At 34.5% G+C, this 27,550-nt stretch overlaps 1 protein-coding gene across 4 annotated transcripts; it reads right to left on the bottom strand.

Moving 5' to 3' along the window:
- On the bottom strand, positions 1-27,486 carry mbd1a (methyl-CpG binding domain protein 1a). Of its 4 annotated transcripts, XM_051117026.1 has the most exons (15): positions 27,387-27,486; positions 21,204-21,658; positions 18,377-18,488; positions 17,258-17,769; positions 14,089-14,204; positions 13,942-13,982; positions 10,524-10,580; positions 10,348-10,383; positions 10,092-10,130; positions 6,623-6,805; positions 6,244-6,528; positions 5,743-5,823; positions 3,899-4,147; positions 1,162-1,217; positions 898-1,091 (listed from the first exon to the last, which is right to left on the bottom strand). In XM_051117026.1, exons 2-15 carry the CDS (start codon positions 21,443-21,445, stop codon positions 1,031-1,033), a joined length of 2,070 nt encoding a protein of 689 aa, XP_050972983.1. In that variant the 5' UTR covers positions 21,446-21,658; positions 27,387-27,486; the 3' UTR covers positions 898-1,030. The 4 variants fall into 4 exon arrangements, with proteins under 4 accessions (XP_050972980.1, XP_050972981.1, XP_050972982.1 ...); XM_051117023.1 differs by lacking the exon at positions 1,162-1,217 and having other exon boundaries at positions 1-1,091; XM_051117024.1 differs by lacking the exon at positions 1,162-1,217 and having other exon boundaries at positions 1-1,091; positions 14,089-14,165.
- Positions 27,487-27,550: the final 64 nt, after the last annotated feature.

Genomic DNA, 27,550 nt, shown 5'->3' with positions numbered 1-27,550 from the left:
TTTTCTCTTGTGGACTATATTTTAATGTCTTTTATGTGAAATATCATATTCAGGTCAGTACTAAATACAAAACATGCATTTTGTATGACGCCTCTTATTTTGGTTAAATAATTAACATTTTGCAGATTCTGCAAGGTGTGTGTTAACTTTTGACTTTAACTGTGTGTAAATTCAGAATTGAATTGAGTTAGAATTGTGAGATAAAAAGTCACAATTACCTTTTGTATTTTTTATCCTATGGCGGAAACAAGCTTTAATGCTCTTTATTGTACTACAATAAACTTGTTCACCAAACGTCTGAATCAGTAAGGGCACCATTGGAGGTTTAAGGTTAAAATTGGTCCATAAAATGATGAAGAGGTAGTTTAAATGAGAACTGAAAGTATTTAATGTCCTAATCCCAACTGGAGAGCAACGAAAAGAAGGGATTTTGGTGAAACTCAGTGTTTTGTGAGTCCTTTTTTGAAGGTTGTGTCACTAACTTAAAAATAAGAAAAGAAAAGAAGAAGCACCATTTTAGATGTCAATTCATCGTGAGGTCGGAAACAGGACTGCACTATAAGCTTAAAAACTGGTGGAAGATTCTCTACTTATAGACGTACAGTAAATTCTCGCACGGTTGCTCAACCCTCCACAGGCTGTGTGCACTTCGGACACTGTTCCTCATCCTTGGGAACGAGTAAATCGCACAGAGCCGCTCTCACGCTCATTCTGGGCTCCCACGGAGAACCCGCGTCGAAGTTCTGGTATCCCTGACACACGCCCAACCCCTCCAAGTCCAGCAAGAGCGACACTACGTCGCCGACCGTCTCGAGGCAGGTGGGGTGGCGCGAGTAGAGGGCGTGCATGAGCAGGAGAGGCTGGTTCTGAACGCTGACCTGGTAGAAGAAGCCCTTCTCGATCTGGACCACCGTGTCGGCCATGGTGGAGAGTTTGGAGCACTGCAGGAGCTGGAGGACGGGGCCTTTGGCCATGACGCCCACCCAGTGAGCGGGCAGCACCGTCTGGCCCAGGGAAGTGAACAGCTCCATCAGACCTTGGTCTCGGTCGCAGTCGTTCTCTCCTCCCGCCAGACTGAAGATCTGAGTGATCTACGAAAGCAGACGTGACATTGGCATGGTCTGATGTGGTTGGTAGCTGTGGAAATTATTAATTACTCACCCTCCTGTCGTTCCAAACCTGCAAGACCTTCGTTCGTCTCCGAAATATATTGAGTTCTGAAGATAAACAAAGGTCTTATGGGTTTTGAATGACGTGAGGGTAATGAAGGAATTTTAATTTCTTTAAAATCATCTTAATCATGTCATCTTGAATGAGTCAAAATAAGGATTTGAGGATTTCTTTTAAAGTACACAACGGACGACTTTTGGGCACTTACAAAACACCTGAATTTTACTGTATACAATAACAAAAAAAAAAATTAAAATATCAAACCAAGTGGCATAAGGAAACAAAATATGAACCAACTTCACTGTTTTAGCCATTTTTTGTGTTTTGGTGATTTCTACTGGATGTATGAGGTTAGTTTTCTTCATATGTACATATAAGAATAAAAACACATTAACAAATTAACAAAAAACTCATTATTTATGAACACACAGCGATAAATAAAAAGGTTAGTCCTTTTAATAAATTAATAAATAAAACCTCTTTTTGGTGAAATGGTTTGCTTGAAAGTGTGCTCGTGCTATCTTTCTTTAAAATAAATGTCATTTCAATATTTTGTTATGTAATGATCAAGTTTGTATGAAAATGAAAGGCTGTAAATGCAAAGAAAAATATAAAAATTCGAAATAAAAAAAATAATATATACCACTGTATAAAAAAAAATTAGAGGCAGTAAGATTTAAAAAAATGATTATAAAGATTAAAATGACAAAATATTATTATAATTAGGGGTCGACCGATGTATCGGTTTTGCCGATTAATCGGCACCGATAGCTGATTGGCGGAACTATTGGTTATCGGCAAAAATCCACGTTGATAGTTTTTTCTGAGTTGGGTTCGTTGCTGGAGCGGCTGAGAATGTCGTCATTATACAGCAAAGTCCCTATAGTCTTTGTTATACAGCACGAGAGCGGCCTCTAGTGGCGGAAATCACTGACAGCACGTGCCGTTTGTTTAGACACATGACACTGCGCTGCACAGAGCGGGACACTTCAACGTAGGGTGACCAACCTGTCCCACTTTGCGTTGTACTGCACAGCATTTTCACCCCTTGGCCCGCACATCGCATATTGAGAAAACGTCCCGCATTTTCATCAGTCAGTTGGTTTTTAATTATTATATTAAAAAAACGTCCATGTGTTCTTTTGCCTTTTTAAGAAAGCATTTTATTTCTTTGTTTTGTGGTGTAGTTTCTGCACAAAGGATTTGTGGACCTTATTAAGTGATTTAGCGCCACCGATGGAAATGGCTGAGCATACGATATTTTCCATTCCTTTTAACCAATTTTAAAAATCGAGGCAGCTTTCAGATGCAACTTTTTTTATTTTAATAGTTCATTTGATGTGGTTTCTGTGGCGTTATTTTAATTACTACAGTGCATTGCTGCAATGAGGGAGTACATCAAAATGCACAAGCACAAATGAAGCGGTGTGTACAGTATACTGCAGTGCATGTTTTCATGTCATTACTAAGCGATGAATTTGTTGACTAGATGCTGCATTAGTGGAGAAAGGACAGCAGTATACTTCTGCCCGTTTGGTGATCAAATAAAGCTGTTGAATTGAACGTGACGCGTCCAGTGGCGCTGCACTTTTGCCCGTTGTGTGACTAACATATTTGTATATTTTGATTAGATAACCACAAATGTTCTAGAACAAAACATTTCTGAAAGTACACAACATCCATATGTTTGTCATTTCAAAACTGTGGCCTTTGTGTAGATATTTAAAGATGGTCATCTTCAGCTTGATTGTTGATGTAATGGTAACACTTTACAATATGAGTCCATTTGTAACATTAAGATTGATAAAAGCTGTAGAATAGAAGTATTATTCCTTGTTAGAGTGTGTTAATTTCAGCATTTACTGATATATTTTAAAAAGTGTAGTGGCTTTTGTTAATATTAATGAACAATGAACTGTAATAATCAATATATAATTAATAATAATAATTTTTATTAATTTACAAAGTATGGTTCAGTAGGCTACTTTTTTTTTTAAATAGTAGAGCACTATTTATTTTCCGTTCAGTATCCATTTTAAAAACTATCGGTCGATTAACTGGTATTGGCCAGTGTGGTCCAACCTAGTTATCGGTATCGGTAAAATCCAATATCGGTCAACCTCTAGTTACAATTATTCCAATTAAATAAATAAAAAACAATTAATTATAATTACAGGACTTAAAAACGAATGCTTTTATTCAGCAAGTATGCATGAAACTGATTAAGTTAAGTTACAGTAAAGACTTTTATAATGTTACAAAAGATTTATATTTCAAATAAATTCTTTTTAGCTTTTTATTGAAAGAATCCTAAAAAAAATTATATCATGGTTTCCACAAAAATCTTAAGTAGCTCAACTGTTTTCAACACTGATAATTATAAAAAAAATGTTTCTTTAGCAGCATATTAAATCAGCATATCAGAATGATTTCTGAAGGATCATGTGACACTGAAGACTGGAGTAATGATGCTGAAAATTCAGCTGCGCATCACAGAAATAAATTTATTCTAATAAATAAAATATATTCTAATACAAAACAGTTGAATTATAGTAATATTTCATAATATTACTATATAAAGCACTGATTTTACTTTATTTTCCTGATCAAATAAATGCATCCTTGGTGAGTACAAGAGAATTCTTTAAAAAAAAACAACAACAACAAAAAAAAAAACATTAAAACTTTTGAAGAGAACTGTACTAAGTAGCAGAGAAGACAGACTCACCACCGGTGTGGGCTCCTGTTGAGGTTCTGGCATGTGTTGTTCTGTGTTCTGAGGTTCTTCTGTGTAATGTGACAGAGGTGATCCCACTCTCACCATCTCAATCTGAAGAAAACCGTTCTGAGTCGCATCATCTCCCATCGGCAGAGAGCCGACGAGCTCACCCGTCGGCACCGGATTGCTGTTACACAGAGGTACTGATCCAAGAACATGAGGCGCCGCCGGCATGCCTGACATGTTGTAGTATAATCCCTGTGAAACATGGACACGTTAAAAACATCAGCTTTCAATGGCCACCAACACAAACCACACTTGACTGGATGTTGCAAAATTGCACTTTCTATGGAAAAAAAAAAAAATCATTAATTTAATTTGCCAAACAATCCTGACAAAATTCACCAGTCAGAGAAGTCACCGTTATATTAAAAATGGGAATCAATATAAGCAAGGCTACGGTGAGTATTTGCAGACGAGCACAAGATACCAATGTAATGTTTAGTACACATGTAAATAATGTACATTTTGGGATGCTTTAACACTATAGACACTGTAAATACTTTAAATCTGGCAACGCAACATGCACTAACTATCACCCCAATCTTATAATGAGGAGCGTTAATCAACAAAAGAGGAGCTTTAGGGGCTTCCTACAATTCTAACAAGAATTTTGATGGTTTAATGTTTGACGAACATTTTGACTTTATTCTAAGTGTTTCAATTTTATTCTCGCAGTATTTCAACTTCATTCTTATAATAATTTTACTTTATCCCAGTAGTATTTCAACTTTATTCTTGTAGTATTTTGACTTTTTTCTTTATTCTCGTCGTATTTCGACTTTATTCTCTTAATATTTTGAATTTATTCTCATATTTTGACTTTATTCTCATAGTATTTTGACTTTTTTCTTTATTCCCGTAGTATTTTCATTTTATTCTTGTAGTATTTTGACTTTTTTCTTTATTCTCGTAGTATTTCGACTTTATTCTCTTAATATTTTTACTTTATTCACATAGTATTTTGACTTTTTTTTTCTTCCCGTAGTATTTCGACTTTCTCATCGAATTTTGACTTTATTCTCAGTGTTTTGATTTTATTCTTGTGTTTTGACTTCATTCTTTATTGTTGTCGCAGTATTTCGACTTCATTTAATATTTTTTCTTTATTCTCTTCGTATTTCGACTTTATTCTTTATTTCCATTGTAGTTCGACTTTATTCTCATAATATTTTTACTTTATTCTCGTAGTATTTTGACATTTTTTCTTTATTCTCGTAATATTTCGATTATATTCTCATAATATTTTCAGTTTATTCTCGTTGCATTTCGACTTTATTTTCATAATATTTTAACTTTATTCTCATAGTATTTTGACATTTTTTCTTTATTCTCATAGTATTTTGGTTTTATTCTTTATTCCAGTCATAATTCGACTTTATTCTTGTAATATTTTTACTTTATTCTTAGCGTTTCGATTTTATTCTCATAGTATTTCGACTCTCTTCCCGTAGAATTTTGTAGTTTTTGTAATTTGTAGTTGTTTGACTTTATTTTCGTAATATTTTTATTTTATTCTCAGTTTCTATTTTATTCTCGTAGTATTTCGATTTTCTTCCCATAGTATTTTGTAGTAGTTCGACTTCAACCTCGTAATCTTAGATTTTTTTTTTACGTGGCACTAAAACGCCATTGTACCATATATATATATAAAAAACTTAAAATATATATAACATAAAATTATAAAGTGTACATATAAGGACTCTTTATTTCAGACTTTTTTAAATGCCTATAAATTAGGAAACTAATTCAGAGCCAAGGCTGGAAACAAAAAATGATGTAGAAAATCTTACCTGAGCACTGAGTCCAGAGGTGTTTGAGTACATCTCATTAGACACCATCACTGACCTCTCGCTGCCCAAAATATCAGGATCCTATAAAAACAGTTAACAAACACTAAGCAAGATAACGTAATGTCAAACACAATCACAAAAATATTTAATAACCTAACAATTCGATACTTCAAGAATGAATTACATGGTTGATGATGACTTTCTGCTGCAATTACTTAGTCTAATTACTTATTAGTCTAATGCTGCAATCTCATCATATCGAAATGACCATAATTAACAACAGCTTTCTGACTGAAAGACCATTAACGTAATTGTTAATCCCATATCCACAAGTTGGAAACAAGTTAGGAAATTAATGGCAGCTCAAATGTCTCTCATTTGACCACTGTGATACCACTAGAGCTGCAAGCATGCCATTCTGTTAATTCCTTCTTGGCGTGAAAGAAGCATAAAACTACACTGTTTCAGAGACTGTCTGTCCAACATTTAGAAATCAGAAACCTCCTCTGTGTTGGACGGTTCATCGTCGTCAATCACGGCCTCGACAAACATGTCTTCTTCATCTTCCTTGAAAGTGTAATTCCATTTCCTTTTTCCTCCCTTCCTGCCATTCATCTTATAATGCCTCAAGTCATCTTCATCATCATCAGCATCCTTATCAGACACTTCGTCATCATCCTCCCAGGGGTTGCTTCTGAATTTCCGTTTTCTCGGTGGTCTCCCGCGCCTCTTGAGCTTGGGCTTTACATTTCTTCTTCTTCGTGGAAGCGATGGACTTCGCATTCCCTGCATGTGATATGATAAAACAAGAAACATACTGCATGTGTGTATTTGAGTGTATTGAGTGATGCCATTAGATGTTAATCTGACAAATACGTACATTTGTTCTTTGACCATGAAGCTTTGACTGGAACTTGCACTGCCGTAAGCGACATTTCTGCCTTTTCTTGTTACTGCCACCAAACTTGGGCTTGTCCATGCAGAAATCGCATTTGCCACAGTCGTCTTCACGAAGACACGCGACACACTGCCGGCACATCCTGCGATTGCGCTTCTTTGCAGCCTGAAATCAAGAGTCGAAATTCAAGAGAAGTCAAGAGAGAAATTGTTTTTCTGTTAAATAAAGGTCTAAAGATTATGTTAGATGTGAGCAGATCTTTTGACATGCAGTAAAAACATAACTAAGTGCTTTTATGAGCTTAGAATATTTCCATCATAATATACAAACTTTGATGATTTCCATTGTATGAAATATCATTTGGTGCGACCATCAAGAAATTACTATTTTGGGACTTCTAAGTTGAAATCCATTCAAAGATGGGACTTTCCATCATATAGCAATTTGCCAATGACCCATGCAATAACTCTCTTTCAATTTTGGCTGTTATGTAGTTATTTGGATATCATGTGGTATGACCTCAAAAACAAAATAAAAATATAAAAAGTATTTATTTTTGTTATAAATTTCATAGTGATCTTTTGTGGGAAGCTAGCTTGTTTTGCTTAGATGGCCAATTGTGTGCTTGTAAATTTTGACTGAATTTGAAATATCATGTGGTGCGAACAAATATCATGTGGTGCAACCACTGCAGAGTGTTTTCTATTATAGCTATATTTCCCAGATTGGCAGTTTTTGTGCTTTGGAATAAATTTTTACGCCGTTTGGGTCATTTCAGACGATTTATGTTTAACCTTTGTACAATATGAGAAAAAAAAATGCAAAAAATGAATTTTGAGCATATAATTTTAATTTGGTAATTATGCATTTATTAATCATTTATTTATTTTTTTTTATTTATTAATAACTTTTTATCTATTTTACCAGATTTCACTGCAAAGCAAAGTAAAATAAATACTCGCCATAGGCAACATGTTAATTCTGACCCTGCAGTCAAGCACCAACTTCAGATTTCATTTTATATGGTAAGAAAGATGTTCACGCTGTGATCACAGAACCTGAGCCAGCAACCTCCCGCTACTCTAAATTGACCCCCCGCAAAGACCCGCCCCCATTAGTTACTGTTGCTGTGTCCGAAAAACCATGACACTTTTATGGACACTGACAATGCGCCAAGATCAGTGTTGGGGGTAAAGCATTACAAGTAACGCAAGTTATGTAATAATATTACTTTTTCAAATAACTAGTAAAGTAACACATTACTTTAGAATTTCTAAGAAAATATCTGAGTTATTTTTTCAAATAAGTAACGTCAGTTACTTTTTCCCCATTTATTGATTGACAAGTCTCCTGTCGGGAAATTGGGAGTAAACATGATGTTACTGTATTCTAGACTAAATGTGAACATGCATTAATTCATCTCACTCACGAAAAACAGATTCAGTATTCCTCAAAATGAATAAAAACAGTGAAATGCAAACTCAGAATATGACGCAACACTGCAAAAATTAAATGTGTTAAAACAAATATCCTTTATGTATTTAATACCATTTTATTAACCAGTGTCTTTGCTGTCAACCTTTCTATGATACAGTTCAGCCATACTAATAAGCAAAAATTACTTTAGATAAACTAACATATGTGCTTCATGTTGTTTTATAGCTGAAGAGTGATCTCCTGCATAAATGTACTTTTCTTTCAGCCTGAGGTGAATTCATTTTACATTAGAATTGTTTTATATTGAAAACAAACAAGCAAGTCCTGCCCAGATTTAAAAAGTAACGCAAAAGTGACGTAACGCATTACTTTCCATAAAAAGTAACTAAGTAATGTAATTAGTTACTTTTTCAGGGAGTAATGCAAAATTGTAATGCATTACTTTTAAAAGTAACTTTCCCCAACACTGGCCAAGATACAAGACAGAGCTGGTTACTTTTGGTATGAAACAAAGTCTACGTGTTCAAATTGTCTTTTTTTTTTTTTTTAAATGAAAAATCAAACAACAAATACTGTTTTGTGGCTCTTAAATGTGTCCTGACAGATCGCTGTAGTGCCTCAGTTCAAGCAGTACACGAACCGATCATCTCTTTACTAGTTCATCTTTACTAGTTATAGTACGAAATAAACATGAATGAACATCAGAAGGCATCTTGTTTCACCCTGATGTCAATAAACATCATTTTTCCAAGTCCACGGACTTTAACTACTCTCCTGTCTGGTTTGTTTGTCGGACAAAACAGCGTTTTTTTGGCGTAATGATTAGTCAGATCACCTGTTAATCAAACTCCCACCAAAGGGTCAATTGAGCAGCAAATATTGGGCAAAGTTCCGAAATAACGGGCTAAAGAAATGCCTGCAGTTAATGCCATGTGCTGCACTTCTCACACACGTCTCTCTAAATAGATTTTTTAATAATATAAGGCCTTTGCGTCATTTGGAGCGACCACTCATGATGTGGTGCGACCAACAATAGGAATAACTGTATTAAAATAAAAAGAAAATATATAATTTCTGTGGTTGAAATATGAATCACTGCTACCCCACGCTTATGTGAACGGTATTTTAAAAATATTTTTATCAGTTTTATGCAATTTACAGGAAAAATAAGTCTGATAACTACATTTAAGAAGGTACCTCTGATTTTATAAAACAAAAATGAGATTATTATTTACAAAAACTCAAAATAAATGCAAACACTTTGTTTCTAAACACTTTAATTACTGAGAACATCTAAAAAATGTTAAGCATGTTAAGGGAATTAATTTTAATATAAATCACGGTCGTACCACATGACATTTTTTAAGGCTATGGCCAATTCATCAAGATGAAAAAACACTTAATTCAGTAGTTTTTTATGAATTTATGTGTACACAACATTCTTAATGTTTTAACAATTACAACAGATATTATTTTTTGTATTTTAAAATTGGCCTGTCGAAAATCCTTTTGTCAATGACCCATATAATTATCAGCTGTCATTCTATATCTCGCAATAATATGTCATAGCAAGATGATATTTTAATGCTTAGTTTTATGATCAAAGCTCTGTGGGGGAATCATGCAATGCAATAGATGACTGACAGACAAATAAATATTCCTCAAAAGCCTGATGGTTAGTCTGATTGTTTCTAAATAATGATGCATGTTACTTCAGTCCACTTGAAATATTACTAACAATGTGAAATTATTCTTATGTTTAGTTAATAACAATCTGTCAATGTTTCTATCAAAAAGACACACTTGCTGAAAAAGTATAAATAATCAGACGCCAGAAGGTAGTAGCCGACTAAGTTTTGATTATGTTGATCATTTTTGAATTTTGTGTATCAAATATGATTAGGCTTTATATGGACAAAAACATCCCATGCCACCAACATTAGCATCATTAGAGACAAAACCCTACAAAAGACTAGCGTCTGTTGGGTTGAGATTGTGATGATGAATCACTCACCCAATCATCCTCATCGTCATCACCATCAGGGACAAAATCCTAAAAAGCACAAACAATAAAAACCCAGAACAGTATTTTAAGCACAGCACTTTTTCTTGAATATACTGCAGCAGTGACAAAGTGTGTCATTTCTGCACTATAAGCAGCACAAAAAATGAATCTGTTATGAATGAACAACCATATACTGAACTGATTTACACTTGCAGTATGCAATAGCTAAGAAAACAAATTAGCTACATAAAGCATGTACACTTACCTCTTTTAGGATTTTCTTGTATTTGGGATGTTGTTTCTGCAGGAGACGGAGTGACATTATGGTTATGTGTGCAGTAGTTCAGTTTATTTGATGATCTTTGGCAATGCTTTTGTGTATGCTGCAGTTTCACACAGTGTAACCCAAAAATGAATGTGTGATTATGTGATTATTATTACCAGTATTTGTTTTCTTGGATGTTTTATTTTCCCAACCTCCCACTGATCCTGTCCCACCTTGAAAAGAAGAATAATAAAAAAAAGCATGCAAAAACATAATACAAAATGAAGCAAAGGAAATACAGTAAACAAAGGAGTTACATTCAACAAAATCAGAAATAAATGGAAAGTAAGTCACTAGAAAGAATAATCAAGAAAATAAAGGAATGAAGTAAAGAATGCTACCAGAGAATAAAAATAAAAAAAATAAACTTTGTTCAGCAACTTATGGTGAGCAAACAACTATGTTTACTTGTGGATCAAGAGCAGAACAAAAGGAAAACTATACGTCATGTTAGTTCAGATATTAAAGGAGACGTTCACTTCCAGAACAAATAACTTACTCACCCTCTTGTCATCCAAGATGTTCATGTCTTTCTTTCTTCAGCCATAAAGAAACATTTCAGCATTTTTCTCCATATAATGGACTGATATGGTGCCCCGAGTTTAAATTTCCAAAATGCAGTTTAAATGCAGCTTCAAATGATCACAAATGCGGTTGTAAATGATCCCAGCCGAGGAAGAAGGGTCTTATCTAAAGAAACAATTGGTTATTTTAATAGAAATAATACAATTTATATACTTTTTGATGCCAAACGCTCATCTTGTCTTACTCTGCTTGGACTGTTTTTGTCCCATCTCATGTTCTCCCTCAACTTCAAAATCGTCCTATATCACTGTTTTACCTTTTTTGTTAAGGGTGTTTGATCTTCTTTGCATGTTCACTTTGTAAACACTGTGTCTGTACTTCTGCAGTGATGTAGGATGATTTTGAAATGATTTTTGATGTTGAGGAAGAAAATATGATTGGAGTTTTTCGACAAACCCGAACTGTCTTGAGCCAGAATACACAGAGTTCAGGGAGAGAAAGACAAGACGAGCGTTTGACATTAAAAAGTATTTAAATTGTATTTTTTAAAATGAAAATAACCGATTGTTTCACCAGATAAGACCCTTCTTCCTCGGCTGGGATCATTTGAAGCTGCATTTAAACTGCATTTTGGAAGTTCAAAATCAGGGCACCATATCAGTCCATTATATGAAGAAAAATGCTGAAATGTTTCTTTATGGCTGAAGACAGACAGACATGAACATCTTGGATGACAAGAGGGTGAGTACATTATATGTGAATCTTTGTTCTGGAAGTGGACTTCTCCTTTAAGACGCAAAAGTGTCGCCAAAGTACCTCTCATATGACTAACAATAACATAGACAAAGCAATACTGTTTCACTTCCACTTCACAAGATCAACAATACAGCACAGATGAGTGATAAAAGCCATGAATGACTTTCTGGGAAAGCACAATTTATTTAAAAATAAATTAATAAATAAACACTTAATCCCCCAAGTGCAGTCTAGCATTAACAGAAAAATAATAAAGCACTGAAAAAGTATGCGTCAAAATATGACCTGCCCCTAGTTTTGAAAATGGGAACATTTCCACTGTGAAATGAATCAGGATAGATCACTAGAGTATTTTAACTAAATGTGACTCTAGAGCACAAAACCAGTCTTAAGTAACAGGGGTATTTTGTAGTAATAGCCAACAATACATTGTATGGGTCAAAATTATCGATGTTTCTTTTACGCCAAAAACCATTAGGATATTAAGTAAAGATCATGTCATATGAAGACATTTTGTAAATTTCCAACCGTAAATATGAAACTTAATTTCTGATTAGTAATATGCATTGCTAATAACTTAATTTGGACAACTTTAAAGGCGACTTTTTTAATATTTAGATTTTTTGCACCTTTAGATTTTTAAATAATCGTATCTCAGCCAAATATTGTCCTACAACAAACCATACATCAATGGAAACTTATTTATTCAGCATTCAGATTATATATAAATCTCAATTAAACAAATTGACCCTTATGACTGGTTTTGTGGTCCAGGGCCACAAATATTCACCACTTAATTTTATTTTATTTCTTTCTGTATTTTAGAACCTTTACAACATTACTCCTCACTACTGCAAAAAACACCTTCAAACCGCATAAAATTATTTAATAAAATTATTTAATATTATATTTAAATATTTTTACATAATTTAAATTATTTAAATATAACATTTTAATTTATCATATGCGTATATAAAATATATCCATAAATACGAAACGTATTTAAAAAATTAGGATATAATTAGGAAATATTACTAATATATCCTGGCACTAGCCTGCAAAAACAGAAGATGTCTGCTGAATTTACACTGCCCTCCAAAAGTATGGAAACACCCCTGGCAAAGTGTGGTTTTGGACGATATCTGCATAAATCCTTACCATTTTTTGGTGCAAATACATTAAAGTAAGTTGACATTATCATTGAAGAGCAGCAATAATAATGTCATTTTGATGACATAATAATGTCAATATATACATGTCAAAGTCAGACAAGCCCCTTTGCCAGCTGTGATGCCTGGATACTGGTTTAAACTTGGCCCAGGGTTTAAAAGATTTCTGGCCCAGCAACACCTTAATAGCTTCAACAATTGATTGCCAATTAAGTTTAGAATCAATGAATTTAAGCCCAGATTATGCAGAGCTGTAATAGCTGCTAATGCTGGATATTTTGATGAATCGAAAATGTACGTTTTTTTCTATGTATAAACTGTTTATGTAATAAAATATGTTTTTGTAGTTTGTGTTGTCCTTTATCAGTGCAAAATTATCACAAATTAAAAAGGATTCATGCCAATATTGTCCAAAACCACACTTTTCTAGGGCGTTTCCAAACTTTTGGAGGGCAGTGTACTTGTGTGATACACAAAACGATTTTGTAAACACTGTCAACAGGTGTCAGATGTTGAATTTCCCCAATAGATGTACCCGAAAATCAGTTTGAAACTGTCGAAGTCTATCGAAGTCAAAGTGTCAATATACAAAGACAAATTTTCCAAAAGATTCAGATATGGAAAAACACATTTAAAACAGAGGGAACAGGACCACAACATGCATACATAGCTCACCCATAAATTAAAATGCTGTCATTAATTACTCACCCTCATGTTGTTGCAAACCCGTAACACCTTTCATCTTCTGAACACAAATTAAGACACATGGACTATTTTAACAATGCCTTTACGATCTTTCCGGGCCTTGAAAGTGGTAGTTGCATTGCTGTCTATGGAGCTCTTGGATTTCATCAGAAGAAAATCTTCATTTGTGTTCAGAAGATGAACAAAGGTCTTATGGGTTTGGAACGACATGAGGGTGAATAATTAATGACAGAATTCTCATTTTTAGGTAAACTCTCTCTTTAATCCAAAACCACTTCTGCTACATACACTTGTTTTATCCCAATCTCAAGAATCAGTGACAGAAAATAAGGAAAAGCAGGCCTGACAGCTCTTGCGATGACCGTCTAATAGTACATACCTTCCTAAACACAATATTAGGAGGAGAGTGCTTCTTCTCTGCTGCAGAAATAAGAAATAAATACATTAGACAACACAAACCACACATATATCATACTTATCCTCTGCTGTTTGCTGAAATGAAGGGCGTAATTACAAAATCACATACGTTTAGGCCTACATCTGTAGCACATTGTGTCTCCAATCTTCTGAGCAGGAAATGGGCAGCCACAACTTCCACATTCACTGGAGAAAGACAAACAACTCATGGCTTCTGCAGGTTTTCTGAAGGTAAATGTAAGACTTGTTAAGACCTTTTTTAAGTCAGAGTTAAGGAAATTTAAACATACAGTTGAGGTCAAACATTTACATCCCTCTTCCAGAATTTGCAAAATGTTTATATTACCAAAATAAGAGGGATCATACAAAATACTGACCTGAATATGACATTTCACATAAATTATGTTTACATATAGTCCACAAGAGAAAATAATAGTTGAATTTATAGTTGAGTCCCTTGTTTGTCGTGAACAGTTAAACTGCTGCTGTTCTTCAGAAAAAAAACTTCAGGTCCCACAAATTTTTTGGTTTTCCAGCATTTTTGTGTATTTGAACCCTTTCCAACAATGACTGTATGATTTTGAGATCCATCTTCTCACACTGAGGACAACTGAGGGACTCATATGCAGCTATTACAGAAGATTCAAACACTCACTGATGCTCCAGAAGAAAACACAATGCATTATAATTGCGGGGTGAAAACTTTTGAATTTGAAGATCAGGGTAAATGTAACTTATTTTGTCTTCTGGGAAACATGTAACTATCTTCTGTAGGCTCTGAAGGGCAGTACTAAATAAAAAAAAAATGTGACCACTAACTGAAGGAAGCAAGAGGACGACAGAAGGATATTATTGAACATCAGTTCTCCGCTTCAAACTCGAAGAAATTATGGAATATAATGAAGGTTGTTACGAATATGGAATCAAAGAGATTGCAAATAGATACAATTGATGATTTACGGAAAGCTAATGAATTGAATGATTTCTATCTTCGGTTCCAAACTCATGATTTCTCTGACAAATGTGAATTTGTTATGGGTTCTCTGATGGATGATATGGGCACTAGATTGTTTTAAGGTGCAATCACTGTTCCAACAGTTATGTGTTAAAAAATCTCGAGGACCTGATGGGATTTCTGCATGACTCAGTCTGGTGTGGAGTACGCTTTTTCAGCATTCACTGGACTCACATAAAATTCCTGCACTTTGTTCCAATCCCAAAAAAATCCCATCCAACTGAGAACAACGATTTAGACCCATAGCACTAACTTCAATCGTAATGAAATGCTTTGAGAAATACACTGTATCCATAATGAAAAGTGAAGTATCCTTGAAATTAGATCCACAGCAGTTTGCCTATAAACAGGACCGGAGTGCAGAGGATGCAGCTGCAAGTATTATCCATTTAATGTCTAAACATTTGGAGGACTCAAAGGCATATATATATACACACGCCGCCTTTTTATTGATTTTAGCTCAGCATTTAACACTGTGCAACCATATTTATATTGGAGAAATTAAAACGCATGAAACGTATAAATGTAAATCTTTATATTATAAAGTGGATTTTTTCTTTCTTAAAGGAGAAGTCCACTTCCAGAACAACAAATTACAGATAATTTATGTAACGATGGGATTTAGTGTAACAATGGGATATTTTAATAAAAAGAATATAATTTATATACTTTTTAATGTCAAATGCTCATCTTGTCTTACTCTGCCTGGACTGTTTTTGTTCCGGTTCATGTCAGTTAGTGAATGTGGAAAAACTCCCATCTCATGTTCTCCTTCAACTTCAAAATCATCCTATATCACTGTTTTACCTTTTTTGTTAAGGGTGTTTGATCTTCTTTGCTTGTTCACTTTGTAAACACTGTGTCTGTACTTCTGCAGTGATGTAGGATGATTTTGAAATGATTTTTGCAGTTGAGGGAGAAAATTCGATTGGAGTTTTTCGACATACACTAACTGTCTTGAGTCAGAATACACAGAGTTCAGGGAGAGAAAGACAAAATAAGCATTTGAGATTAAAAAGTATTTAAATTGTATTTTTTTAATGAAAATAACCAACCTAGATAAGACCCTTCTTCCTCGGCTGAGATCGTTTACAACCGCATTTGTGATCGTTTGAAGCTGCATTTAAACTACATTTTGGAAGTTCAAAATCAGGGCACCATATCAGTCCATTATACGGAGAAAAATGCTGAAATGTTTTCCTCAAAAAACATAATTTCTTTACGTCTGAAGAAAGAAAGACATGAACATCTTGGATGACAAGGGGGTGAGTAAATTATATGTGAATCTTTGTTTTGGAAGTGGACTTCTCTTTTAACAGACAGAATTCAACAGGTTAAAGTTATATTAGTAAAGTTTCACCCCCCGACTCTTAATGCATCATTGTGTTTCCTTCTGGAGCATCAGTGAGTGTTTGAATCTTCTGTAATAGTTGCATATGAATCTCTCAGTTGTCCTCAGTGTGAAAAGTTGGATCACAAAATCATACAGTCATTGTTGGAAAGGGTTCAAATACACAAAAATCCTGAAAAACCAAAGATTTTTCTGAAGAACAGCAGCATTTTAACTGTTCAGGACAAACAAGGGACTCATGAACAACTATCACTAAACAAAAACACAGCTGTGGATCATTCAGGAACAACACAGTATTAAGAATCAAGCATAAGCAAACTTTTGAATGGGGTCATTTTTATAAATTCAACTATTATTTTCTTTTGTTTCTTTTTTCTTTCTGTTTTTGTTTCTTTTGGACTATATGTAAACATTTTATGTGAAATATCTTATTCAGGTCAGTACTAAATAAACAATGACATGCATTTTGTATGATCCACCTTAGTTTGGCGAAATAATGAACATTTTGCAGATTCTGAAAAGGGGATGTAAACTTTTGACTTCAACTGTAACTTAAAGGAAGCACACTACATCAAAGTTTTCTAAACGTAAATATCTGAAAAACTATGAAAACACTACTAGTGTTGAAGATAAACACATTACAAGTAACAAGTTATGTAATTAGATTACTTTTTCAAGTAACTAGTAAAGTAATCCACAATACTTTTACATTTTTTTGGGGGGGGGTTTTTCGAATAAGTAAAGCCAGTTACTTTGTTTTCACATTTATTCACTGACACCTCTCCTGGTCCTTTTAAGACCTGCAGAAACCCTGAACTGGATGTGATGTTACAGAATTTGTGAAGACCCAAGTTAAAACTAGAGCATTTTAAATACTTTCTAGGTAGTATAAAATGAGTAATATTTGTTCACCTGAGCAGAGGAAGACTTTCCTTTGGGGTTACTGTTCCATTAAGCGCCGTCTCCGAATAATTCGGTGAACTTACAGTCTGATCTGAGAACGTATCCTGAGTTTTTGTAGGGCTAATGGGCTCCAGAGACGGACAAAGCCAGAGTCGAAGAGGCGGCTCACTGCCATTTTTCCCAGATCCAGTAGCGGAAACGGCCTGCTCAGAAACATTACCTACTTTCACAACCGGAGAGTGAACAAAATTCCGTGTCACGGATGTGTCGATACTGAGCGGCGAGACCCTCGTGACGCGCGGAGGGCTGTGAAATTCGTTGCTGTGGGTCCTGGAGAGGCTGCTGCCCCCTCCAGATGAGATGGGGATGAGTCGGGGTCTTTGGGATGTCGATGTCAGGTTGCGAAAGATGCTCTGAGTTGTTCGGGGTAAAACCTCAGGTGTGCGGGTTGGTTCTGGGACGGGAGTGGCAGTTCCTGGCATGACACTTGAACGCGTTCTTTCCAGTATAGAACGAACAGTCTACATATGGCAAGCAAATGCACAGAAAAAAAGAAAGTGCTTTAAAAATATTGTAATAATATTATATGATTAAATTAAATGACTGAAATAGATCAAATTAATCTAATCCTAAACTTCTGGAAATTTTACTCCTGGTTATTTGGAAAAGTAGTAGTTTTAGTAAGGACAACTTACATAAACCATTTATATAAAATTATTAAATTCACAAAACATACAGTAAACATACAAACATATGTTAAAAATACGTTAAAAGTAATAACTGAGAACTAATAACAATTAAGCAGCAAATCAAAGCATATTAGAATGAATTCTGAAGGATCGTGTGACACTGAAGACTGGAGTAATGATGCTGAAAATTCAGCTTTGCATCACAGGAATAAATTACATTTTAAAACATATTGCAACAGAAAATAGTTATTTTAAATTGAAATAATATTTCACAATATTATTGTTTTTACAGTATTTTTAATCAAATAAAAACAGCCTTAATGAGCATAAGAGACTTCTTTCAAAAACATTTAAAAACTTTATTCCAAACTTCTGACCCACAGTACATACATATTATTCTCTCTAGTAATGCAAACAAACACCAAATCAAGACACAAACCTTAGGTTTAGGGCGATCTGCATGCAATCCTCTCTTGAAATCTACACGAGTAAGTCCATGTCTAACATTTCTGGCAATCGGAGGCCGACCTCTGCGTCGTTTTACTTTCGGACTGTGAGAATATGAAAAGTACGAAAGTCAGTTTATCAACTGAACATGATCAACAGGTGTGATACAAATGCCATGTTTTATATCCATATGTGACTCTGGACCACAAACTGAGATTTATACATCATCGGAAAGCTGAATAAATAAGCTGTTATGATAGGACAATATTTGGTCGAAATACAACTATTTAAAAATCTGGAATTTGAGGGTGTAAAAAAAAAAAAAAAAAAAAAAAAAAAAAAAAAATCTAAATCGCCTTTAAAGTTGTCCAAACTAAGTTCTTAGCAATGTATATTACCAATCTAAAATTAAGTTTTGATATATTTACAGTAGGAAATTTACAAAATATCTTCATGCAACATGATGTTTACTTAATATCCTAATGATTTCTGGCATAAAAGGAAAAAAAAAAATCAATAATTTTGACCCATACAATGTATTTTTGGCTATTGCTACAATACCAGTCCTGCTAATGACTAGTTTTGTGGTCCAGGGTCACACACACACACACGCATATATATACAGGAACTATATATAAGTATATATATATTAAAGTTGTCCTAAAACCAAAACAATACACAAAACTGAGATAAAACTGCACATTTTAGAGTGGCCTTTTATTGTGGCCAGCCTAAGGCACACCTGTGCAATAATCATACTGTCTAATCAGCATCTTGATATGTCACACCTGTGAGGTGGATGGATTATCTCAGCAAAGGAGAAGTGCTCACTAACACAGATTTAGACAGATTTGTGAACAATATTTGAGAGAAATTTTGTGTACATAGAAAAAGTCTTAGATCTTTGAGTTCAGCTCACGAAAAATGGGGGCAAAAACAAAAGTGTTGCGTTTATAATTTTGGTCACTGTATATATAAACGTATCAAAATTGGATCCAAAAGTCCAAGACCACTAGTGAAAATGCTCACATTTAGCATTTTTTTTTTAATTCAATAAATCATTTAATTGCAAATATTCAGAACAGCAGTTTGAGTCAACTGAAACATGTAAATGCATTTCTGAATGTCTTCATTTTTTAAATATTGCATTTTACTAAACAATGCATTTTTTTAAAATGTATTAATATATAATCAACACAGAAGCTCAAATGTGTGATCTTCTGGGTTTAGCCTATTTGATGCAAAATTAAATGTCTAAACTTTTACGTTGTGTGAACTATACATGCTACAGTTGCATTTCAATATTGCAAGACATTGTGTCATGATATGAAGAGTTCGGTTCCAAAACGCTATAAATCCATTTTGATTAATTTGAGTAAAAATGTTTTCTTTATCAAGAACGTGGCTAGATGAAAATCCATATTTTCTGTTTCAAACTTTCACATAGCATCTTTAGGTTGTAATAAGTTTAAAAATTCAAATCCAGATTTAGATTTTCAGAGACTTATTATAAAAACTGATTATTTTTTGCAACAAAATGCAATAAATCCATCAGGGCTCTACGCTTACTTTTCTTTTTAGAATTTAGGAGCACAGTCAAAATTTCAGGAGCACCTTCTAATCAATAATCAAAAAATCTGATCAAAAATTCGTCTTCCCATTACAAGGTGATATTTGACTCCTTAAAGTGAATTAGAGGGGGACTTTGTTTTTACCTTTGTAATGGCATTTTTGTAACTTTATTAAAAGTATGTCATCTTTCATGTCAATTCTTTTTTTAATTATTTTATAAGCTTTTTTAAATTTCTGATTAAAACAACAGAATAAGAATAAGTTTCCAATCAAATTAAATCAGTATTAAAAAAAATAATTTGTACAGAGGTGCACAGAAGAACACAAGTGTCTTGTAGGTGTATTTTCATGTTTAATGAGGCTCAGAGGGGCATGAGTGCAATCAAATTCATAAATTCATGTTGAGATTAATGTTTTAAGTATAACATTTTGAATATAGAAAAAGAAATACCTGAAAAATCAAACTAAAACTGCCAGTAGGTGGCGGTTTTAATTACTGAATCATTCATTCATTTGATTCGTTCAAACGGCTGATTCATTCAGGAATAAAGCAAGTGACTGTCTTTATGAATGGGAAATTGATTAATTGACTCACTAGATTCGTTTAAAAACGCACGTTCATTCATAAAGGAAACAGCGCTGTGTTTGAATAGAGATGTGCAGTAGCTCAGCTGTGACTTTGTTTCGACGAAATAGAGCAAAATCAGGCAATAGTGTTATAGTCAGACAATGTTAGTCATTTAATATTAACTTCTTGTTTATTTAAGTGTTGTATTAAATCAATATCTCATTTACAAACTCCTGTAAAAATCATTAAAATCTGTCACTCATAGTTCATTGCGATTTCACAAAATTATAATCAACGAAGCTCTACACTGCACAATCTCTTATTTACACTCTCTCTACACTTTGTTTATGAAAGGATTGGTCAGATACGTGTGTGATTCATTACTCAATGTTGAAAACTAGGATGTGGGGTTTATTCAAAGCGCCGCCTTTACTGGTTACAGTGCGTGAAATGGTGCACTGTGATTGGCTGAGCGGATGTATCGCATTCCAGTAGGGAGAATATCGCATTTTGCGTAAAATTAAAAACTGCCTTTTCAATACCGACCAGATACAATACTGATTTTGGCAGGAACTCAGTTTTGTTGGAACCAAACTCTTCATATATTGTTACACCTCTAACACATATTTAAAAAAAAAATCCCACTAACAGCAAACAAAAATCAGGTATAAGCACATACACATCATCCATGGTCTTCCTGGCAATCCGTTCACTACTCTTGACACCCTCACCACCATCATCCTCATCCTCCTCCATTGGCTTCAGCCAATCAGGCGGCGACTCGACCGTCACCTTTCCAGGCGCGCTGTTCCCCCCTACATTATCCAAAACGACAGTCACAACGTCTGCCTCAGCCGGCACAGTCTCTTCCGGTTTCGTCGTCTCCGGTTCAGCTGACGCCCTGTTCAGCTCATCCGTCATGTCTAATCCCGTTCACTGGCCTTAAGGCCTCTGTATTACTAGTAGATTTGTGAGACCAAAGCTTTTGATTCATGCCAGGAAGAGTTCAAATGTTGAACCGCCGGCTCACATTTTTAAAAAGAAAAAATGACTTTGTAGTCCATAGAAATTAGACATGTAAATTTCATCTCATGAAGCTTGGGTTGCATCAAAAATCCAATGCTTCATCCATGTCTGTAAAGAAAAAGCAGATATTAGAGGGGAGAAATAAACTAACTATTAAATTACAGATGCAATAAAAATACAGCACAGCCTGTTTTTACATTTCTGCCAACATGTGCTCATTTCTCCTGCTTTGAATGGATTTCTACACTGTAAACCAATCACACACACATACAGCTTAGCATAAAATATTATTTTTTACATGTTCATGTACTTGTAACATGATCTGGATGGCACACTTTTAATAAAACATTTAAGCGACAGCTTCTAAGAAAGTGTTTCCCAATGCAGTGCAACCAATGTAAATAAAACCCCTCTGTTGAAGTAGGCTACTGCAAGGACTCAAGCTAGCAGAAACACGTTAGACTAGCGTGAAGGAGAATATTTATAGAACGGGGCTGAAACGAGCGGTTGCCATGGTGACAGAATTGCAGCGAGCCCAGCAGCGACGGCAGGGAGGTCGATACAAATGGGCTGACAACATTCGATATCTGCAATGCAGCGCAATTACTATGGCAAAGAAATGCGCTACAGTGCAGCAAGCAGCCAGCGCTTGTTTAGTTTGTTTAATGAAAATACTTAATTTCCTGAAACCCTAACTATATGCAATTAAGAGAAACTGTTAAACAACTGCTGTTTGAGAAAGGTTGACCAATGCAATAAGCACTTTCACAATTATAACAACAATACAAACCTGACAAAACAGATGCACTAACAGCTCAGTAATAATTAAACCTCGATGTGGGTTTCAGCTCAAATCTGGGTCACAGGGTGATTTGCCTAGTTAAAAATACGTCTTGAGTAAGATGATTTCTTGATAAGATTAACAGTTTAGCAAGAAACTCACCGAATCGGTTCAGCAACATTAAAATCTCAAATGATGAATTGGCAATTTTCAGTCGTTTCTCATAGAGATAAAAAGTAACAAATACAGTCACTCATTATCAACACTTTCCTTATCTTTTTAACTAGTAAGAAGAAAACGTATTAAACTACCAATTTTCAGTCATGTCTCACATAGCCAAAAAAAGGAATGAGTAATAATTAAACCTCAATGTGTGTTTCAGCTCAAATCCGGGTCACAGGATGATTTGTTTAGTTAAAAATATGACTGGAGTAAGATCATTTATTGATAAGTCATTAAGAAACTCAGTGAATTGGTTCAGTAACATCAAGATTTTAAATGTCATTTTCAGTCATCACTTACATAGCCAAAAAATAAGGCTCATTATCAACACAACTTTAGTTTCCTCTGCTTTTCTAGCAACTAAGAAAGAAAATATACTAAACTAGTAATTTTCTTTCACCTGTCATATAGCTAAAAACAATTACAGCGGCCCATTATCAACACAACTCTAGTTTCCTCATCTTTTTTAACTAGTAAGAAAATGAAACTAGCAAGTTTCAGTCATCTCTCACATAGCCAAAAAATAACAAATATGGCTCATTATCAACACAACTTTAGTTTCTTCAGCTTTTCTAACTACTATCAAGAAAGTATACTAAACTAGTAGTTTTGCAATCTCTCATATAGCCAAAAAGTCACAAATATAGCAGATTCTTTCACCCGTCATATAGCTAAAAACAATTACAGCCACCCATTATCAACACAACTTTAGTTTCCTCATCTTTTTTAACTAGTAACAATAAACTATACTAAACTAGCAATTTAGTCATCTCTAGTCAAAAAGTAACAAATACAGTCGCTCCTTATTAACACAACTTTGGTTTCTTCAGCTTTTCTAACTACTAACAAGAAAGTATACTAAACTAGTAATTTAGTCATCTCTCATTAGGGCTGGGCGATATGGCAAAAATAATTTAGCGATTATCGCCTTTAAAATATTGTGATATTCGATAATATCGTCTACCCCGCCCTATCTCGCCCTGCCACGCCTACTCCGAATCAGCACTATTCTTGATCCTCGCTACAGAGGTGACTTTAATTTGAACGAATTGGAGCAAACTAAGAATGAACTGCCTGATGCCATAAATGACTGCCTTCGAGAGAAAAACCATGAGAATACTGACGAAGAACAACCAAGCACGAGCGCTCAAGAAACGCCTCTGAAAAAGAAAAAAGAAAAAAAATCACATTGAGTGGTCTGCTTTTAAAGCCCCAATAAAAACCCACAAGCGAGGCAGATCGGGCAGCGGCTGAGCTTACGGCCTATCTTTTGGAGGATGTAATTAACGAACGTCGCTTTCCCCTCATGTCTTTTGCAACCTGACAATTCTTATGTGTGCCTGCAGCAAGCAGTCCGTCTGAGAGGGTTTTCAGCACAGCAGGTCAAATTGTCACCCCTTTACGAAATGCTTTAACCCCGGAGAAGGTGAATATGCAGGTTCTCCTGTCTAAAAATCTGCGTTAGATTTTAACTTCACGCTTCACAAATGTTGAATAAATTTTAGGTTATCCTTATATATATATTTTTAAGCATTATATTGGGTCTAAAAATCAAAATCATATTTGTTTTAATTTTGACAGTGATTTCCATATGCAGTTGATCTTTATTTATTTTTATTTTTTTATTTTTTTTGGTCGCAACATAATTTGTTTTCAAAAGAAATTTGTTCAATAACCTACATGGGTTACTGTTCAAGGCAGTTTGTCAATAAACTGAATATCTAAAATGTGATTCATTGAGTCCTGAATAAAATTTTTTTTTATTTTTTTTTGTGCCATGCGGTCCACACTCCGCAGTCAAGTTATTTTCTTTTAGGCGTTAAACACTTGATTAACTTTTCTTTGTTTCGTTCGCTTAATTATAGTATGTCTATTATTTCTGTTCTGTTATATATAAATGTGTAATATTTCTAAAGATATTTTAAACTTGTAGTCAAAGGCTACCGCATTTGTTGTTTAAGACGCTTCTCACAATGAAAACAGATACAGGCAGCGTCTTATCCGTAATACCTTTAATGATGTGCTTTAAGGTGTATGCATGCATTAAAAACACACAAAACGTAAGTGTATGGTAACTACTTGGCTATTTAAAATATATTTGGCGACTTCCTATTTTTAGCTTATCATTTGCCGACACTGTCGATTATCGTATGGTACTGACTATAGAGATCGACATTGTGATTCTTAGGAGACATCGTCGATATACGATAATATCGTCGTATCGCCCAGCCCTATCTCTCATATAGCCAAAAAGTAACAAATACAGCTGCTCATTATTAACACAACTTTAGTTTCCTGATCTTTTTTAACTAGTAAGAAAAAAATATACTAAACTGGCGATTTTCAGTCATCTCTCACATAGCCAAAATATCACAAACACAGCGGCTCATTATCGACACAACTAGTTTCTTCAGCTTGTCTAACTACTAAGTATACTAAACTAGTAATTTTGTCATCTCTCATAAAGCCAAAAAGTAACAAATACAGTCGCTCATTATCAACACAACTTTAGTTTCCTCATCTTTTTTAACTAGTAACAATAAATAATACCAAATTAGTAATTTAGTCATCTCTAGTCAAAAAGTAACAAATACAGTCGCTCACTATAAACTTTAGTTTCCTCATCTTTCCTAACTAGTAAGTATACATACTAAACTAACAATTTTAAGTGATCTCTCACATAGCCAAAAAATAACAAATACAGTGGTTCATTATCAACATCTTTAGTTTCTTTTTCTCTAACTAAGAAATTATACTGATCTAATAATTTAGTCAACTCTCACATAGCCAAAAAGTAACAAATCAGTTGCTTATTATTATCAACACAACTTTAGTTTACTCATCTTTTTTTAACTAGTAAGAAGAAAACATACTAAACTAGTAATTTAGTCATCTCTCATATAGCCAAAAGGTAACAAATACAGAAGCTCATTATCAACACAACTTTAGTTTTTCATCGTTTCTAACTACTAACAAGAAAATATAGTAAACTAGCAATTTTCAGTCATCTCTCACATAGCCAAAATATCACAAACACCTCATTATCAACACAACTCTTTTTTTTTTCGTTTCTTTTTTTTTATAACTACTAAAAAAGTATACTAAACTAGTAATTTAGTCATCAATCTCACAGCCAGAAAGTAACAAATACAGCAGCACATTATCAACAGAACTTCAGTTTTTTCACCTTTTCTAACTACTAACAAGAAAGTATACTAAACTAGTAATTTAGTCGTCTCTCATATTGCCAAAAAAGTAACAAATCAGTTGCTTATTATTAACACAACTTTAGTTTCCTCATCTTTTTTAACTAGTAACAATAAATGATACTGAATTAGTAATTTAGTCAACTCATTTAGCCAAAAAGTACAACTTTAGATTTCCCATCTTTTTTAACTACAGTAGTCAACATTTGAAGTGGATCAAAACCTTTCTTCAAAGTTGTCCTAAAACCAAAACATTACCCATTCTTTTGTGAAACAGATAAAAAGAATTTTCCAAGTTTCCAAATGTTTCACCAAAAATGACCAACATGTAAACTCTTACAGATAAGCTCCAATCAATGTAGTCAGAAACGCAGTATTTGTAGTGAGCCGCTACCGCCTGCAAACACTTGCAAACAGCACATTTCTCTATAAATATTGCTGCAAAATAGTCTGACTAATTAGTCTGACTAAATGAACTCTAGTCAATCTAAAATCAGTATAAAACTGCACTGGAGAGGACATACTTAAAAACTTAAATGTTAAAAAGCATTATAAAAAACAATTCCCACAAAGGTACTTTAAACAACACTAGCTGTTTTCCTTTTGACGTGATGCAAGAGAAGCAAAATGCACGTTTGCATTTTGATGTGATCATCAGATCAGTGTTTACAGTGTTTATGATGTTTATGCTTATTATTATTGTGTTGTTGCTCTGGCAGCGTTTATGAAAACTGCAGCGCGAGATAAAACAGTCGTTGTTTACGTTTTAACCCATTTATACAATAAGCATTTTACTATGTCACAAAAACTGCGACGTTATATTTAATATTTAGACTTTTTTAATAAGTTGAAAATAAAGTATTTTATTATACAATTTGTGTAATGTGATCTGATTGACGTCGGGAAGCTTTGATTGATGTTACATATTTTTTTAATTACGTGACACTAATTGAAAGTTGATTTGTTTGGACTCGTGCTCGCGCAAAAAAAACGCGTGAACAATTCGCTGAAATGCAGCTAAATAGCGCGATGCACGTTTCACCGCAAATTAACTTAACTAACTTAAAACTTTAACTTATTATATAGTTTGTGCAATTCTTAACAGTGTGATAACGTGATAAAAATAACCGCTGAGCAAATAAACACATCGTAATAAATCGACACGAGTTTCGCCTCCATTACAGATCGCTGGAGTGAGGAATGCTGTCCCGACGTGCGATCACAAACACGCCCGATTTAACGTGACATTTAACCACACTAGTATCAAACGCAGCGCGTTTTGCAAGAGTATTCCACTGACAACATCCCTTATTAATAGTAAGAGATTTGAAATGCACGATAAGTTTATTTTGCACGACTCTGCACCGTCCATTTCGCTGTGCTGAATGAGCTCCAGCAGCCCCCCCTTCACCGTTGACCCTCCCCTTCCACACTCCCCATTGCTTTCAGCGATGCAGCCTCGCAAACGACTTTCCGAACGCTTTCTGCTGCACGGAACCACGCCGATCTTTCGATTCTTTCACTGCAGCGATATCCCCAAATTATGACGCTGCCTGCGCTTTATAAGCACGCGTTTTGGCCGTGCACAAACACAAACAACGCACTCGCAGCATTTAGATATTCTTACCTCATCGCGTCTCATGCAGTCGATCGAGCCGTTCATCTGCGCCTCGTTCTCTCCGATCAGCGATACTTTCGGTGCTCTACTGCGCATGTGCTGACACAAGCATCGTGGGAAGTCGATCCTCACTGAGGTTTCGAACCATTAAATTTAGCGGTAGAACAGTCGCT

Source organism: Labeo rohita, chromosome 8, assembly GCF_022985175.1.
Source record: "Labeo rohita strain BAU-BD-2019 chromosome 8, IGBB_LRoh.1.0, whole genome shotgun sequence".
Lineage (NCBI taxonomy): Eukaryota > Metazoa > Chordata > Actinopteri > Cypriniformes > Cyprinidae > Labeo > Labeo rohita.
The sequence above is the reverse complement of the archived record's forward strand: the minus strand, read 5'-3'. Positions and strand labels throughout refer to the sequence as shown.